Source organism: Panthera leo, chromosome F3 (assembly GCF_018350215.1).
Source record: "Panthera leo isolate Ple1 chromosome F3, P.leo_Ple1_pat1.1, whole genome shotgun sequence".
Taxonomy (NCBI): Eukaryota; Metazoa; Chordata; class Mammalia; order Carnivora; family Felidae; genus Panthera; species Panthera leo.
In genome coordinates, this window is record NC_056696.1 from 29,536,379 (window position 1) to 29,554,624 (window position 18,246).

An 18,246-nucleotide genomic window follows, 5' to 3' on the forward strand; every position below is an offset into this window, starting at 1 on the left:
TACGTGGTCCCATAGCCTCATGTTGGTCATTCATCCCCTCCTCTTGTTACCTGTGTTCAACAAAGCCCTCTATCCAGACCCCACGGCATTGGCTTTCTACGTAGAGCTTCACAAAGAAGCAACGGGATTTTCCACTGTTTTTCCCCTGTGTTCTCCCACCCCATCCATGTGGATAATAGTGAATAGCAGATTCCACCCCTTCGTTGTAGTTCGGGAACATCATTACCCCATCCCTACTTCATTCTCCCATTGATTTTCTTTTTTTTTAATTATATATACTCAGGTGCTCAGAGACCACAACCCTTGTCTGAGGTCTTGACCTTAGAGAAAGACTAGGAAGTTCTTCAGTGAGCCAGTGTGCCAGCGAGATAGCGATGGTGCCAGTGGCTCTGAAGGTCGGGATGGTTTCCCATCTGCTTTTTTTTTAAATGAAGAAACTGCCCCCTCCCCCAGCCCCGTCCATGCCCTTCCCACATCTCAGATCCTCCTCTGCGCTCCCCATCGTGGGCAGCTTCTGCCTGGCTTGTTAGGAATGGATAAGAATGGAGAAGGCTGTCCAGGCCTCTCTAGGATACGAAAACAGTGAGAACATTTAAGCAAACGGGAACTGGAGGGGCAGCAAGTATGGTGAGAATGTGCCCTGCAGGCAGCTCTCTGTAATGTTGGAGCCACTTGTCCCTTTGATGGATGATTCAGGCCTGCTGTGGTGATAGCTCCTCCTTCTGGCCCCTACTGCTGCCTTGAGGACATTTCAGTGTTTGTAGCCCCTGAACCTGAAATCAGGTGCCAGGAAAGAGAAAAGGCCAAATCAGACTTTTGAGTTATTTATTTGTTATCTCTGGCAACAAGCTGATAGGATAAGTGAGAAGGAACTAAGAGTAATCGTTTATCACTGGGGTTTCAGTTTTCACCAGGTCCCTAGTAATCTTTTCCTGACAAAGATAAGTTAGTTACTTTTTGCCTTAGGCCCAGTTAGTATCACCTGATGGTACAGGTGGGAAGGAAGCAGCAGGATTGTTAGGAGGACCTGGGAGACATTTTTTCTGAGAATTTTGCAGAGGGACATAGTCCTATGAAAGGAGATAATGAGGCAGGGGCGGTGGGGGGGGGTGTGCAGAAATATTTCTCACAAAAACAAACTGATAAGCTAGCAAACAAGCAAAACCCCCAAATTTAAGTCTGGAATCTTCAAAATCTTCCTGGGATTGAGCAACCAGGGCCAACTTTTTGGCTGAAGGTTAATGGACACTTCTCTCACTTTATCACAGTTAATCTTCCTCTGAGATGTTCTTTAGTTTGATGGGTCGGCCCTGTCACTGAATGAAGCATCTTAGTGACAGCCATCACTCCATTCTGACTATAGGTGGGAGGCTGATGGGATATAGGGTTGTAATGCCAGCCTGTCCCCCCCCACACTTAGAATAATCTGCCATCTGCTGGCACCATGGCTCCATCGCCACACCTCTCTGGGGAGCGCGTTTATAAATGACTAACTAAGAAACAGAATTACTTAAAACCTGGAAAAGAAACCAGGGAGAAGATGACCCCTTCCTTTGGGGCAGCCAAAGGAATCTGCAAAGTAGTTTCACTTCTGTTAGGATCAAAATCTTAAATGCTGTTTAACTCCTCCACCTGTATGCTTTAGGAAGTCCCTCTGTCCTTCTGTCTTCTAAGACACAGTTGTTTTGAGGAAATGCTCTTACAGGCTTGCCTGAGGACAAGGAGATTTCTTTCACACCTCGGTCAGGGTCAGTGTAGAGGGCACAAGGAAGCACAGAAGTACACCTAACAGTGAGAACCGTGACTGGTCCCAGTTTCAGAGTATTGGTGCAGGTGAGAATGGAGAGGAAATCAAAACCCCCAAACAAGGGCCACGTGTTAACTCCAGCCTTCTCCCTGGATGGTGCCCTCAGCCCCCAAATCCTTATTCCCCCAGGGCAGAGTCACAGTCAGTAATGTCCCATCGTGGTCATTGGGAGCCATAGTGCCCATTCCTTTGGGCCTTCTGGATGCGGCATGAAGGGTTATGCCTCATGGATCGTGCTGGATGGCCGCAGACTTTGGCATTGGCAGGTCTGGGGATGATTTCCGTCTCAGCCTCTCAGAATGGAAACTTGGGAAGGTTTCTCTTCGCGGTTTATGTATCTGGATCTCTTAACAAGGCAACAAACGACGTTTATAAGTTTTTAATCATTTAATTTGTATAAAAGGGCCATCATTGTGATGGGATTGGATTCTTTATGAAACTCCTGCCTTCCTTCAGCCCTTGTCTTCCTGAAGTGTCTTGCTTATATGCCGTTTTGCGCTTTTTGGCCGAATGGCAGTGGGTATTTATGTGAAGTCTTTGCTTGTACTCGTTTGTTTGTTAGTTCACTCATTCATCCGTTTTTAGATAAAAGCTCAGGGGGAACTGGCTTCTTCAGGCACGGTGGGAATAAGGGGAAGGCTCTGTTTGAATTTGCCCTACTGATGGTGATTGTCTGCATTCCTTGGCTGGGGAGTTACAGATTTGGGGAGATTAGAACACATTCCAGCACTCTGCTCGTACTATAAACAATGAGAACATGCCTTTTCTTGCCGCAAGAATCTAGAGAAGCAGAAGATGGCAAGCCTGGAGGCACAGAAGCGGCCGCTCATGTTGGCGGCGCTGAATGGACTCTCAGTTGCCCGGGTCTCGGGGCGGGAAGAGAGCCGAGCTGATGCCACCCGAGTTCCCATGGATGAGAGGGTAAGCGCTGGGCTTGTCGAGCATGTGATTCATTCTCTGTGGTCTTGCGATTCCTGAGCTCTCGCCTTGCCCAAACATGCCAGCACCAAGGTTTGTTTGATGAATTAATTCTCTAATTTGAGATTAGCAAGGCCCGGTGTGCATTGTATTAAATTGATTCTTTCCAGCATCTCCAGTTTCCTTGTCAAGTTCATGCAGTAATGCCTGCGTAACGGGACCGGCCCCTAACCAGCTGCGTGGCCTTGGTCAAGTCAGTCTTTTGCTGGGCCTGTTTCTATTTTTGCCAAATTAAGCAATTGCTGTAGCTTTCGACTTCTGTGAATTTTGTGAACCATTACCCTTTATTAGGGAGTGACTATCTTACCCAAGCATTTACAGAATTTTTTTTTAATATACTGTCCCCTTCTTTGGCTATAAAACATGACTGATTGATAATGCATTGTGAGAACTTTGGCTTTGAAAAGCAGGAAGAAGCTGCATGGTAGTATTTTAGACGTGAAGAAAGGCGTTCCTTTAGTTTCTACAATTACTTTCTGCTTAAGAAACACATGTACATTTAATTTTTTTTTTAATCTTTTTTTGAGAGAGAGACAGTGCATGAGCAGGGGAGGGGCAGAGATAGAGGGAGACACAGAACCTGAAGCAGGCTCCAGGCTCTGAGCTGTCAGCACAGAGCCCGTCGTGAGGCTTGAACTCGTGAACCGCGAGATCATGACCTGAGCCAAAGTCAGCTGCTTAACCAACTGAACCACCCAGGTACCCCTATGTGTAAATTTATTTCAGTGCTGGTGACATTTGGATTTTAGATTTCTGCCGGTGTACATGAAATTTTAGAAAGATTTTAAAGGCAGGAGGGACTGTAGAGGAATCATTTAATGCAGTTAATACTGTGTTATTGTAGTTGGTAGTTTGTCCACAGGAAAAATAAAAGATGGGCTCTCATCCTCAAAACTAGAGAACAGTGGACGAGTATCATCTTAAATTTAGCTCAGTAAAAACAGCTCTGGAAGTGAAGAAAAGTTTGTTTGGATAATTAAGATGAACAGTCTTTTTATCACTGGACTTTAAACAGAGGTGTTGGGACACCTGGTGGCTCAGTCGGTTAAACATCCGACCTTTGATTTCAGCCCAGGTCATGACCTCATGGTTCATGGGATTGAGCCCCACGTCGGGCTCTGGGCTGACAGCAGAAACTGCCTGGGATTCTCTCTCTCCCTCTGTCTCTGCCCCTCCCCCACTCATGCTTTCTCTCTCTCAAGTAAATAAACGTTACAAAAATAAACAGAGGCGTTAATAACGAAAATACGGACTTTGAATTTCAGCTCTTGCCTGGCCTTAATGACTGGTTCTATTTAAGGTATGAATGAGAAGGAAATTGCTTATTGGGCCAGAGAAACTAGCAAAATGGTTAATAATGAGACCAAATAAGCATTTGTTGCACCTCTTGAAACTGCTTGTTATTACCATGATCACTGTAAATCTTGAAAGAAATCTGATTTGTTGGGGTTTCGGGATAGGATAATCCGGAAAGCTGAAGATTAATTTCTGTTGCAGTTCAGAACCCTGAAGAAAAAGCTAGAAGAGGGAATGGTGTTCACAGAATATGAGCAAATTCCAAAGAAGAAGGCGAACGGCATTTTCAGCACCGCGGCCCTACCGGAAAATGCCGAGCGAAGCCGCATCCGCGAAGTCGTCCCCTATGAGGAGAACAGAGTGGAGCTGGTACCGACCAAAGAAAACAACACAGGTTACATTAACGCCTCCCACATCAAGGTAAGAAGGGGAGCGTGCTGGGAAGGTTTGTTGCAGATTGCTGGCTTCAAGGTCAAAATGCAGGGAGAAAAAAATTGTGCGCTCCCACTGCGCATCTTGGCTTATCCCCGGCCCCCGAGGGAGTGTTTTTGAACTCCTGTGCTTCTTAGGCAACTTCTCATGCCTGTCACTGCAGAGAGAAGGAAGCCCAGCAGCCTTGGGGAAAACCTCAGGTCAGCTATTTCTGAAGCCTGCTCACCACCGAGGATTTAACTTTTTCTTCTCTCTGCGAGTCATCGCTGTCCCCAGCGCTCACAGGAGGAGCTGAGGATTGTCCTTTTCGGTTTGTAGTTAGCCCGTGATGGAGACTCTGGAAGTCACTGTCAGTGAAGTTTCTGTGATATTCAAGAGCAGTGGGAACTTCGCAGTTCTCCCTTGTGACACTACAGGTTATGTATCATCCAGCCGAAGTCCCAAATCTGCATGTTCTTTAGAAGAGTGGACTGATTTGAATGCGGCCATAAAGGCATGGTTGGTATTGAAGCTTGTAAGATTTGCCACATCGTTCGGTGCATGAATACCATTAAATTTTTGTTAGCATTTCAAATCTTCATATCTCAGTATTTCATTGACTTTAGAATTGGCTTCGCTCAGCCCCAGCTAGAATTTCGAGTTACAGATACGTGTGTGTATATGGTTAAACGTTTTCTAAATGGCTTACCTTCCTCAATCTTCTTAACAACAGAACATACTCGTTTAGAACGTCACTGTTTGCCCTGACCTCCAAAATAGGAGAATTTATTCATATACTAATAGTAAAACAGTTGTTACAGGATGTTTTTAAATTATCCACGGTTCACGTTAACAGTCTTTTATGATCGTAACCTTAGAAATTTGGTTTGGGCCTTGTTCCGAGTCATTTCCTTTCTTCATTGGACTTTCCAACTGTAGCTGAGTTTTTGGTAGATTCCTTTGAGCCTCTGAAATACAGCCAGATGTCTGGTGCATGTATCAGTTATAATGGTTTCAGTACAGAATCTGAAAAGTAGACTGTGCTTGGATGTATGGGTTTTGTACACAGAGCATAGATAACTACACATATATACGTGTATTTTTTTTAGGTGCCGGAAAGTACCGTCAAAAAATATGAAAGAGTAACTGTCATGGATCATATTGGGTATCTTATTTTAATTTTTGAGAGAACCAAAACTATAAAACGGAACCTCAGGAAACTCTCAAGTAAACTGATGATGGTCAGTTTCATGAGCTTAATTGAGATTATGAAATGATAACCAAAAGAATGTACTCAAAGACGCAACTCACACGGCTGCTCCTTGATAGAGTGTCTGTGGAATCTTACACAGCTATATCATGCTATCTTCTCCTTTTGGCCAAATACCCTCCGCCATTTTCCATCTGCTCTCTGGAAAAGCTGTCACTATGCGTCAGATGTGCCCATTGGGTATTGTTAACAGAAACATTCCCCTCCTCAGTATTCTCCGAGGCCTACGTTTCGTCTTGTGGATCCGGGTTAGACATGGGTGCATTTAATAGACCCATAGAGCTTGTAAGAACTTGTCCTTATGTTTTTGGAATTGAGTTGTATATCTTGCCAATGTTTTCTCCCTGGGTTCCAAGCAGCTATTAACACAGAACAGAGATTTATTTGCTCCAGAGGTAGAATCATCACATCTGTGAAATCTACCTCCATAGCATTGGTTGTTGTGTTTTTAATGCAGTTTTTAATACCCTCCTGTCAATACTTGGAATATGCTGAAAGGCCCCAGGCAGCAGCATACTCTGGAAGTATTTATGGTTCCTATATGTTGGGTGCCAGGGAGGCTAATGTTTAAAATCACAATTCCACAGATAAACGAAACTCCTAGCCAGCCAGCCAGTGTATGAATGTTATCTCCCCCAGTACTTGGAAAATGGATTTTGCTTGCCAGTTTTGACCTAAACATAAACATGTCTTGTGTAATGAGACAATAACTGACATTGTTTTTGTTTGACTCAAGTTAGTATATAGTTTCAAAAAATAAACGAAGGGAAAAAGTTTCAAACAATGATCGCTTCATGCTCCAGGAACTCTCCAGAGATTTGCACTGGTGGATGGATAAGGAGGCCTGACTTCGAAAAAATGTCAAGGCACGGGAATGGGAAGGCACACAGAAAGAATGCCTCCAAAGGGCAAGATTTTGCCCTCATAGCATGCCCTTCAGCACTTTGGGCACAACTTCTTATTCATGATTCTCTGCCACTGATATTTATAGCTGCGGAATTATCCTCCCAAGATCGCCCTGAGCTGCACGGGATAATATTGTTGTTATCCGAAATCATCTCATGATTCCAAAGTTTGGTTGGATACTCTGGTCCAAGAGGAAGTTAATAATCAAATATCACGTATTGTTGATTTAAATGCATTCATAACACCTCTACTGTATATGGCACCACAGAGTAGGAAGGACAACAGAAGTAATTGACATAGTTCCCAGCAGGTCATTGGTACAAAGACGTTGCTTTCTAAAGGGATGTTATTCCGTGGCACACTTTTGTTGTTGTTGCTGTTTAGAAGGATGCCAGAGAGGCATGCCTGGGTGGCTCAGTCGGTTAAGCGTCATGAGACTCATGGTCTCGACTCAGGTCACGATCTCACAGTCTGTGAGTTCGAGCCCCGTGTCGGGCTCTGTGCTGACGGTGTGGAGCCTGCTTGGGATTCTCTCTCTCCCTTTCTCTCTCAAAAAAATAAAAGTTTAAAAAACTATAAAAAGATATTAAAAGGATGCCAGAGCGTACTGTCTCTCCAACTCTGGATCACAGTATAATAGCGGGTGTGAAAGCAACCTAGTAATCAGGACCAGTTTGGGTTTGTGAGTGTGTGTGTGTCTAAAAGGACTAGAACGGAGAGGAGAAAAGAATAGAAATTATCAGAGTACATTGCACATAGTGAGCATAAGTATGGTTTCTGCAACAAGTAAGTTCTGTTAGGTTACACACACCCCTACTGCCATGTAATGTGTGTATGGGTGGGTGTGGGGGTGTATATTTTTAACATGCGCTGGTTTGTGTATAATTACTGTAACTTGCAGGCAAAAAAAAAAAAAAGATTAGGTGCATTTTAATAGGCTTGAGTGGCAAAAAGTGTTTTCATGTGAGAATGTGTCACCGAGGTTTCCGATAATGGCACTAACCCATTTGGCCTAAAAGGTGTTATCCAAGGTTCTCAGGTAGATACAGATGGACCCATGGCCAGCAGGTAATGCTTTCTTCGATCTGGGGTTCGTTTACCGATGTTTTCCTTGGTTTCCAGGTGGTGGTTGGTGGGGCAGAATGGCACTACATAGCCACTCAGGGGCCCCTGCCACACACATGTCACGACTTCTGGCAGATGGTGTGGGAGCAGGGAGCGAACGTGATTGCCATGGTCACCGCAGAAGAGGTAAGGGGACTGGCTACCCAGCCATCTGTTCTCGGGGGAGGGGTGGCCAGAAGAGAGGCTCCGTATCTGGTGACCTTACTGCCTCATCCTGCTTCCTACAGCACCATTTCTCTGCAAATCCTTTTCTTTCTGGCATTCTAGATTTGTTTTATTTTCCAAAGATAATTTATCATTGTGTCCTGTCTTCATCCAGCTTTTCAGCTCTTTTCCTCAGATTGCCATCAACTAAAATCAGTCAAACAAACAAATAGACAAACAAGAACCAAACTTCAGTTCAGCTCACTTTTATGTGCCAAACAAAGCAGTCTTCTTTCCCCTGGAATCTGAGTGAGAACTTTGGGCTGCCCAGAGCAGCTTTGGGCTGCTCTGGGCAGACGGCACATATTCCCAGCCTCGGCCGGGGCCAGCTCCACACCCCTTCGTGCTTATCAGCTGCAAAGAGACCAGAAGCTGTTGATCCTGTAGAGGTCTCTATTCTTTGGGGAGGGGGGGCGGGAATCTTTTTCTTCTTTTGCCAAGTCAAACATAGTTTTTCTGTTATAACCAGAACACTCTACGTGGTGTTGTAAAAACTGGCTCATGCTACCGGCCGACCTAGCAGTTTGCTTGGGGCTTACTGTCTTTAGGGGAAGATGTTTTGTGTTTCTTCTCTTGTCACATTCTTGAGTTTTTGTTTTCAAGTCATTTAAGGGACTAGCTTCATCTAGCTTTCACCAGTATCTGTGGTAGGGCATATACTTTCCTACACATTTTTAAAGGGTGGGGAAGCAGACAGCAAACTGAAAAAAAAAAAAAAAAAAGTCATGTTTCCTCCAATGACTATTCTGAGCAGTTGCTTTCCAGAACAGCCCCTAAGAGGGGTGCCTGGGTGATTCAGAAGGATGAGCGTCTGACTCTTGTCTTTGGTCATAATCTCACAGGCTCTGTGTTGACAGTGTGGAGCCTGCTTGGGATTCTCTGTCTCCCTCTCTCTCTGCCTCTCCCCCACTTATGCTGTCTCTGTCTCTTTCAAAAAATAAATAAACTTAAAAAAAAAGTCTTTAAAAACATCTCTAGAGTGGTATTATCCCCTCTGGAATTGCATTACTGTAAGGGGTTCATCCAACTCAATGCAATGTGTCATCTGTGCTGAACTCAGGGGTGTGGTGGCAAACAAGACAGGTGTGATCCCTGTCCCCAGAGAGCTTCCTTTCTAGTGGGAGGGACAATAAAAAATGAACAAATAAAGTAAGCTCAGTAGGGGTAACTGCCATGAAGGAAATAGAACAGGTGATGGGACAGAGGGGTGGGAGTGGGGGCGGGGGTGCCACCAAGGGCCCCTCTAAGGAGGTTGCATCTGAGCTGAAACCTGAGTGACCAGAAGGGGCCAGGCTTACAGACACGACGTCTGGTGATCTGTGTGGCAGCCAGAGGCTTAAAGTCTCTTGGAATTTGTAATCGGTGTAGTCCCTCAGGAATAATAGCAATTAAAGCCTCAGGTAAAAATACATGCACAGGATTGGTAAGTGAAGAGGCATGTGTGCTTCAAATCTAAGACTCAGTTCAACCAGATGAATCAGGGTGGGGGTGTTTGTAGCCTCCGAGGATGTGTTGCTTTTTGTTTGTTTGTTTTTAATTTGTAGTAGTGTAGTATTGGTTTCAGGAGCAGAAGCCAGGGGTTCAACACTTGCGTACGACAGCCAGTGCTCATCCCGACAAATGCGTTGCTTTGTAAGCGGGCCAGCCTGCAGGGCTCCCCGGGAGAGCAGGACCCCAGCTCGCCCTCGACCTCCATAGCTCTGCGCCCAGCACTGTTCCGTCCCCACCCACTTCCTGCCCCGGGTTTCCTTCAGAGCCACCATCTGATCCACGCTCCACTCCAGTGATTTAACTGTGCAACCCTTAAAAAACAGACCCCATTTTATTCCTGCCTCTGCCCTCTCTGCACCGGCTCTTCTCGCTCACATTCAGCCGCAGCTCAGTTGTGCATCTTTTAAATACTTCCTTGCCATAAGTACCACTGTGAATCCTACTAGGTCTTAGGATGCACGATCTAATCTGCGATAGAGACTGCCCAGTGCACTGAGTTACTGACCTAGGAGCTAGTCACATTTCCTCTGTCCTCAGATTTAAGATTAAGAGGATAAGAGCTTCCCCTGACTTCCTTCTGATTTTGCTTTTGTGTGTGATTCAGGAAGGCGGACGAACCAAGAGCCACCGATACTGGCCCAAACTGGGTTCCAAGCACAGCTCAGCCACCTACGGCAAGTTCAAGGTCACCACAAAGTTCCGAACGGATTCTGGTTGCTATGCAACCACAGGCTTGAAGGTCAAGCACCTTTTGTCGGGGCAGGAAAGGACGGTGTGGCATTTGCAGTACACTGACTGGCCGGACCATGGCTGCCCAGAGGATGTCCAAGGATTTTTATGTAAGTTTTTCCTTCCCAGTCAGAACCTTAGCAACTGCCTCAATGGTCTGATCAGTTGGAAGGGAAAGGGAAGGCGAGGATGCTTTCTCATAAGTGGCAAAAGTATTAATTACGTCATTGAAATTTATGTTTCTTCATATGGTGTATGTAGAACAGAGAAGAATAATACATGTCATTTATCATATTCTCCTTACCTTTTATGCAAATAAGCTGAAACTGTGGCAAACTGATTCATTCTATCTTGATGTAGACCTTTGAGTACTCACCAGTAAGTAACTACTCTGATATATGTCACATGTCGGAACCTTGAAACCATTATGCTAAGTAGAATAAACTGGACACAAGGGGACACATGTTGTATGATTCCATTTTAGAGAGGTGCCCAGAATAGAAAACTTCACACAGGTAGAAAGTGTAGTAGAGGTTACCAGGGGCCAGGGGAAGGGGGAATAGGAAATAGGAAGTTATTGTTTGATGGGTACAAAGTTTCTATTTGGGGCAATGAGAAAATTCTAGAAATGGATAGTAGCAATGGTTACGTAACACTGTAAAACACACTTATTTTTTTACTTTTCATAGAGGTTTGCTTTTCATAAACCCCGCATTTCCCTATAGCTGGAATCTCAGTGAGTACTTTCTTGTACCTCTGATGAAGATACTAAGAGTTATTGAAATCAACTTTTGGGACGCCTGGGTTGCTCAGTCAGTTAAGCCCCCCACTCTTGATCTCTGCTCAGGTCATGATCTCGTGGTTCATGGGATCGAGCCCTATGTTGGGCTCTGTGTTGACAGCAAGGAGCCTGCTTGGGATTCTCTCTCCCTTTCTCTCTGCCCCTCCCCAGTGTATTCTCTCTCTCTCTCTCTCTCTTTCTCAAAATAAGTAAACTTAAAAAAAAATGAAAGAAAAATCAACTTGTTTTTGAAAGTATGAGTTTTGAACTCATCAGTTCACATATATTTTTCAGAGTATGATTTTCTTAGAAGCTGACTGATCTAGAATATATGCAGTACTTTATTTGAAAAGCCAAAAAGTGGGTGTGTGCCCACTGCATTCTAGGCTCTGGATCAGGCTCTCAGAACATAGAAAAGAGAGGGTCTCTGTTTTGAAGGCGCTCGTGAGAAAGGCAAGCCAGTGATGGCAGTCCAGGGGTGAGATCTGACACTGTCATCTGCTTTTTGGTGATGGTTATAATGCTCCCCCTTCCTTTCCCACAGTCTCGTGTAATTGTCCTGCACTTGTGGAGACACCCCATTCCTTCCTCACGCAGCTAGGCCTAGGGTTCTCGGCAGATTTATTACCTGCTATGTTGTTGACTCTCCAGCTGGCGGAAGACAATAGGACCATCATCTGGATGTTCGATAAGGTCAAACCCTTGATTTTATTTTGATTTTCATTTAGAATTGAGGCGTGGGGAGAGGAGAAGAGAGAGAATCGGGTTTTCAAGAACCTAAAAGTACCATTTCACAAGTTCCAATGGGAAGTTTCTGATGCAGACTTGTTCGCTGATGAAAGTGTTTAATTTCCCATCAGGGAAGTAACAGTGGTCCTTGAGAAGGTGGTCACTGACAGAGAGCAGAAGGGTGATGGGAATCACAGAATCCGGAGCAAGAAAGACCTAGAGAGGGTTCGTGCTTGGCCTGAGGTCAGACGGTTATACTGTAGCTTAAAATATTAATAAGGTGGGCAGGGACCTTTGTAGAACTTTCTTTCCTCATAACAGTGCTCTTTTTATTTTTTTTTTCCGTGATAATCTTTTGCTAATTGATTTACCAGAATTATCTCCAAAATGCAGAAAATAGAAACAATGGAGGGGGGTGGCCACCTGTGTGACTTAGTCGGTTAAGCATCTGGCTTGGGCACGGGTCATGATCTCACGGTTCATGAGTTCGAGCCCCACATCAAGCTCCATTCAGTCAGTGTGGAGCCTGCCTGGAATTCTCTCTTTCTCTTTCTCGCTCTGCCCCTCCCCCACACCCCCTCTCTCAGAACCAATAAATAAACTTTAAGAAAATAAAAAGAAGATGGAAACAGAGTAGATCAGTTTGATGATTGGCCAACAGCTCTGACAGAAGATTGAGTGTATAAGGTGGTTAAAATTATAGTCCGATCTTTTCCATCACAACCAATTTAAGGAATGCCCATCTAAGTTACTGAAAAACGTAGAGAACTTTTTTACACTGTGTAAGTTTATTTACGTTTCTAAGAAACTAGGTGTGCTGAGGAGGGTCTTGGAAATGTTGGCTTTCCAGGTTTTTAGGAATTTCAAAAGATATTTTGCCTGTGTTTAAATTCGATTCCCTGGATGCAGGGGACTTTGGGCAAATTATCTTCCAGCCTGCAGAAGTCCTCACTGAGTTACGGCTTAAGGAACTCAATTAACGTGATCGCTAGAGAGAGCATCCATTTAAATCCAGTCTCTCTGTGTTTTATGGAATTCCATCTGCCTCACGGGTCAATATTCCTTTTACGTCTCTTCTTAAATTTAGCACAAGAAAAACCTCTCCGTTGAGCGCGAACATTGCCTTTTTCGTCAGAGAATGCACAGTCCCCTAATTCCTTTCCCCTCTTACAGAAAACTTGTGACAATTCCATGCACGGTATTTGGCTCACGTCAGTACCTCTGTCTAGTCATCTCAGATTGCCTTCCCGCTTTTTTGGGTGCTGCCACCACCGCTGCTGCTGCTGGTGGTCATAGTTTGTCTTGATAAACGACTTCGGATGACTTTCCGATAGGATAAGGTTAGAAAGGCAAATAGGAGTGCATATCAATTGCACGTAAACAGTTGCTTTTAAATTACCAGAATGGCTCGAACTCACTTCTCTTTGAGTGCTTCTTCCGGTCCTGTTTCAGAATGCCGAATCGGGAGGAGATTTTTCTGAGTATCAAGAACCTTTCAATGGTATCTCCCCTGAGCTAGCGCCTATGAAGTCTGTATGACTAATTGACTTCTTCTGGTTCCTGGACTCTTTGAGGATGACATTTATATACTTCTCCTCTTTTTTTTTTTTTTTTCCATCACCATGGGAAAAAAAAAAAAAGTCATTAAGGCTTGCATTACTGTAATTTTTCATTTGTGCCCGATTGGAGTAGCGAACAGACCCCCGTGCAGCCCTGCTGAGCTAGGCAGCTGTCAGAAGGGGCAAGGGAGGAGGCACGGCCCCTCTACCCCACACACATGTTCCCTCCAGAAAGGGAAGTGTTCGTCTTGAGCTACTTCCAGAACCACATGGAATCCAAGCTGAAAAGCAGGACCCCCAAAGTCTATTTTTAAATGTAAAAATGAAAGTCAGGCCTCGGTTGACATTCACTCATCCAGTGAGGGGAAGGAGGAAGGGGCAGATGGATGTTCTTCCCACCAGAAATTGGCTCTGACAGGCGGGCGTTTCAAGGGGACCTAGCTGGTGTTCTGATCCCAGTCTGTTAATAGTAGGAATTGCTGTAAGTAATGTCGAGAATCATCTGCTTGGGGGACTTTGGGATTTGCAGAGGGGAAAACAGAATTTAATTTTTAAAAAAGAACTATTTAATTTAAAGAACAAATTCTCCCATGGACTAATTGACTCCCAGCTGGTCCTTTCTGGATCCAGGACTGTACAGTGAGTACCAGCCAAATAATTAGTGTCTTGTAAGAACCGAAAATTATTGTCACCTAAAAAAAAAAAAGATTCACCATCAGTTCCCCCCCCTCCCTTGTATGCAAAGCCATGTAGGACTTCAGTGACAGGATTTGCATTTTGTCTTGCAGCCTACTTGGAGGAGATCCAGTCTGTCCGACGCCATACCAACAGCATGCTGGAAGGCGCCAAGAACCGGCACCCTCCGATCATCGTCCACTGCAGCGCCGGGGTGGGGCGGACCGGTGTGGTCATTCTTTCGGAGCTGATGATCTACTGCCTGGAGCATAATGAAGTGAGTCATTCTAGGCTTTCCTGAAGACTCCACCTTGGGGACAAATCTACACCACAGCCAAACCTTCCCCCTGTGCCCTTTCGTTTCCAGTGCTTAATTTCCTCTCTTCTGACAAGAGTTTTCCAGATCCGTGATTCCTAGGTGGCCTCTGACATTTACAGCCTCTCTTATCTTTCGCCTTTCTCCGCTCTGTGTAGACACTCCGATAACACGGAAAAAAGAGATGAAAGTGTGAGATAGGAAGCGTTTAGAAAGTCCGATCTACCTTGGCATCTGCTTCCAGAAGTCGGTGGGGGTTTATAGACAGTCTGGTTTTATTGTGGGTAATTTTCCATGGTGGGTTATCTGGTCGCAGGTAGTCTAGATGCGATTTGCATTCCTGGGACGTGTTTTGGCCTAAATCCTATGTGAAAATGTGTATACTTGACAAATGGTTTTCATTCTTCACAGGGAGGTTTTATTTAATGAGGGCTGTCCCCTCTTGTCTAGACTGGTGATGTAGCAGAGCAGGGTAGATCATTTTTTTAAGTTTATTTATTTATTTTGAGAGAGGGAGAAAGCGTGAGTGGGGGAGGGGCAGAGAGAGAGGGAGACAGAGAATCCCGAGCAGGCTCCGCACTGTCAGCGCAGAGCCCAATGCGGGGACTCGAACCCACAAACCGCAAGATCATGGCCTGAGCTAAAGTCAGATGCTTAACAGTGACTTGGAAGAACTGCGTCTTGTTCTTACAGACCGTGTAGGTCAGACGACTTTACAAGTCACAGTTGTACAGACTGAACCACCCAGGCACCCCCAGGGTAGATAATCTGAGTACACAGACATGACCTGCCTTTGCCAAGGCTGGACACCTCGCTCTTCCCCGCCCCACCCCACCCCCAAAACAGGGCCACGGCCGAGCTTGCACCCACGTGGCGTGCGGCATTCCGCCACTGCTCTAGGCTGGGGAGTCACACAGAGGGCTTGTGGTTTCCTGGAGATGAGACGAGCAGCAACCAAAGGCTAAAGAACAGTTCTTCTGCCTTCTGTTCACATGGGGCTTTAGGGGTTTGAAACGGCCTTCGCTTATTTGGTTTTGTTCTTAGTTGGGGTCTTCAGAGCCCCCGTGTAAAGGAACCGGGCACGTGTCAGTCCTCCTGTTTTACAGATGAGGAAACTGAGGCCCAGACAGAAGTCAGCGACTTGTCTGGTGCCACATGACTCTGAAACGCTGGGCGGAGGAGAGAAGTGAGGTCTTCTCCCTCCCGGCCCTGACTTCTTTCCTGTGCCACCAGATGCCAAGTGTCACCACGTCTTGTTCCATTTCCAAATTAAACAGCTTGGAGCATCAGAGAAATTTTTGAAGTGGCCCATTCGTTTTTAAAGTAGGGAAGGTTGTAATGCACGTCCTGTGAAAGAATTTCTATAATATATGCGTTTACTCCATAGTTTCCATGGTTTGAAAATCAGACAAAATACTGCCCCATGAAGTTTGTTACATGGAAACTTCCAGGAAAACAATAAATACCAAGTTTAAACACGTTCAAAGGATTTGTAAACTCTCTGCCTGTAGAAAGTTAATTTTGGAAACTTTGAATTCATATATACGAAGGTGGTGCTAAAAAGTAGAATAGGGGTTATACCAAAAGGGCCCTATTTCGTCCAAAACAGACAGGCATTCCGTTGATGAGCAAAATGCCCATCGCAGAGTCAGCTGAGAGTACCCGACAGGAATTTTGTCATTTTCTTTGAGTCTTTACCCTTTTGTCTCTCATCATGAGATTTCTTGATTGTTAGCTTCCCTGCCACTACTAGAAGTCTCTAGAAGGGTCCAGTAGACTGAATAGCTTGCCCTCGAGTCCCAAGTCGACTCAGTGCTGGGAAGATGGAAAAAGACGAAGTGGAATCAGGGTACATATGGCCTGAGCATATCCAAGCTGCGCTGGAGGCACTGGTGGGCTCCAGAGGGGGAGGAAGGGCCTCATCGTCATCCCCTCCCCCACTTAGCTACCTGACTGCCTTCCCCGAGGTCTCCTTCTGTTCTCCATTCCCTGTGAACTCTTCCTCTGCTCCCCCCTGCTCCTTTTCAACCTGAGAAGCTATTCTGTCCATCTTGTCTGACATGAAAGATTGTTCTGTTCTGAGCTCCTTGGAGACCCATCAAAAGCTGAGCCTCAGTAATGTGATGACAAGAAGGCTCATTGGTCACCAGATGTTATTGGCCCAGAAGAACACAAAGAGCACATGTCCGAGCCAGTGTGGTGCAGAGTGAGGGATTGGGCCATTAGGGCCTCGCATAGACTTGGTGAGTGCTCAGGGTGATTAAACTCTCTACAGTGTGTCCAAACATAGTGGATTTCCTCAATGCCCAGTTACACGCCAGAACATTCTTTGCTGGAACACGGTCAGTCCAAAAAGGACTTCTGTTCCCATTGATATTCAAAGATAGCAAGATGACTCATATTTTTCACTTCCCTTCCCCTAGCACAAATATAGCCAGCCTTATCTGGCCCATTTCCCATCATTGCCATTGGTAGATGATTAGGGAGAAAAAAGTTCTCTGTTCTGCTTCAGGCTCAGCCCTGGTCATAAGATTCAAACCCTCATTTCGGGAGAAGAGTGGGAACATGCATAGCTTTTGTTGTTGTTGTTTTAAACAAAGATTTTGACAAATAAATCTGAAATTGTGTATTCTGTTTTTCTCCTATCTAAACCCTCCTGCCTTCTTTCCATGGCTTCTGGACTTAGCGTACTGTATGTGTTAGTCTGTAATCCATAGTTTTGATTTGGTCAGTGAAATGCCTTTTCTTTTCCCTGGGATAAAGATGCTCACAGTAAGTTCAGGCAGCTGTGAGGTAAGGGTGGGAGGGTATTCTCCAGGCTTCTCTGAGAAGCGTCTTCATGACCCATTGCTTTTGGTCACTAAATGTTACCTTGACATTTTAATGCCTGTATTTTTTTTTCAGAGAGCACTAGTTTTATGGCTTGCAGTAGCCTCTCTTGCCCGCCCCCTGGGTTTAGCTCTCTATCCTAGAGTAGCTAATTATAAAAGGTTAGGTTCTCACTAGCCACATAACGAGGTGTTTTATCTTGCTTCTTTTCTGAATAAGTTATCCTTTCGAGCAGAGCCGAGGAAATGACTTCTAGGCAAGACTGAGCAAGTCATCAACCCGCTGCGTGATTGGGGTTAGGGACAAGGGACAGCAGAGACTGTGGGGGGTGAATCTTCAAGGCAACCAGGACTCTTTGATCGATTTCCAGAGGAGCTTTCTTTGTCTTGTCTCCTAACGGCCCCTTATCAGATGATAGAGTGTCTTTAGGGCTGTGTCTTACAGGCTAGTGAGTTGGGAATGATCATGATGGTGGAGGCAGAGGGGGTGGTGATGACAGTGGCGACAGTGACAATATTACAGCAACAGTAACCTGTATTTAATCATGTGGCTGCGCCACTTGAGGCGCCTTACAACTACTGAAGTAGCTTTCACAGTAACCCTACGAGAGAGGTCCCGCTCATGCCCTTGTGGGACCAAGAGAGTCTGAAGTAGTAGACGAAGGAACGTGTCCACGCCCCCCAGCCAGGAAGTGTGAAGGCTGGGGGTTCAGCAGATGAAGCCTGACCTGAGCCTCTGCTCTTCTGTGTGATTCCATCTCTCTGTCAAAACCTTGATGGGGAGTCTGTCCTCGTATCTTCTATGTTCGTATCCTCAGCACCCAGCTCAGTAATGCTCATCAAGCATTATGTTATTATAGAAGGTCATTATCAGGCGGCCCTAGGTTGTATGTCATGGTATCAGTGACACTAGAGTATCGTGGAGGCAAAGAGCCACCAGTTAATCATCAGAAGCTCAAGGTGCGGGCTGTATATTTTGACTAGGAGTTTGAGGATTCACATGCCCTTTTCTTTTTCCTTATTACTGGGGGCTTGACTTTGTCCCTTTTAAATCCATGGTGCACTTTATTTAACTGTTTTTGGAGAAGAGCACCCAATAAGGATGGCAAGTGTTGTAGCTACACAACGTTTAGAAATTGTG

At 45.2% G+C, this 18,246-nt stretch overlaps 1 protein-coding gene across 2 annotated transcripts in view; it reads left to right on the forward strand.

Annotated features, from left to right (window-relative positions):
- PTPN14 (protein tyrosine phosphatase non-receptor type 14) overlaps nucleotides 1-18,246 on the forward strand; it is a 178,311-nt gene that overhangs the window by 151,080 nt on the left and 8,985 nt on the right. For both annotated transcript variants that reach the window (XM_042924812.1, XM_042924813.1), the window contains 5 exons: nucleotides 2,585-2,728; nucleotides 4,283-4,501; nucleotides 7,791-7,919; nucleotides 10,093-10,327; nucleotides 14,075-14,238. In XM_042924812.1, the coding sequence (XP_042780746.1) occupies nucleotides 2,585-2,728; nucleotides 4,283-4,501; nucleotides 7,791-7,919; nucleotides 10,093-10,327; nucleotides 14,075-14,238 (891 nt within the window). The remainder of the gene's footprint in view (nucleotides 1-2,584; nucleotides 2,729-4,282; nucleotides 4,502-7,790; nucleotides 7,920-10,092; nucleotides 10,328-14,074; nucleotides 14,239-18,246) is intronic.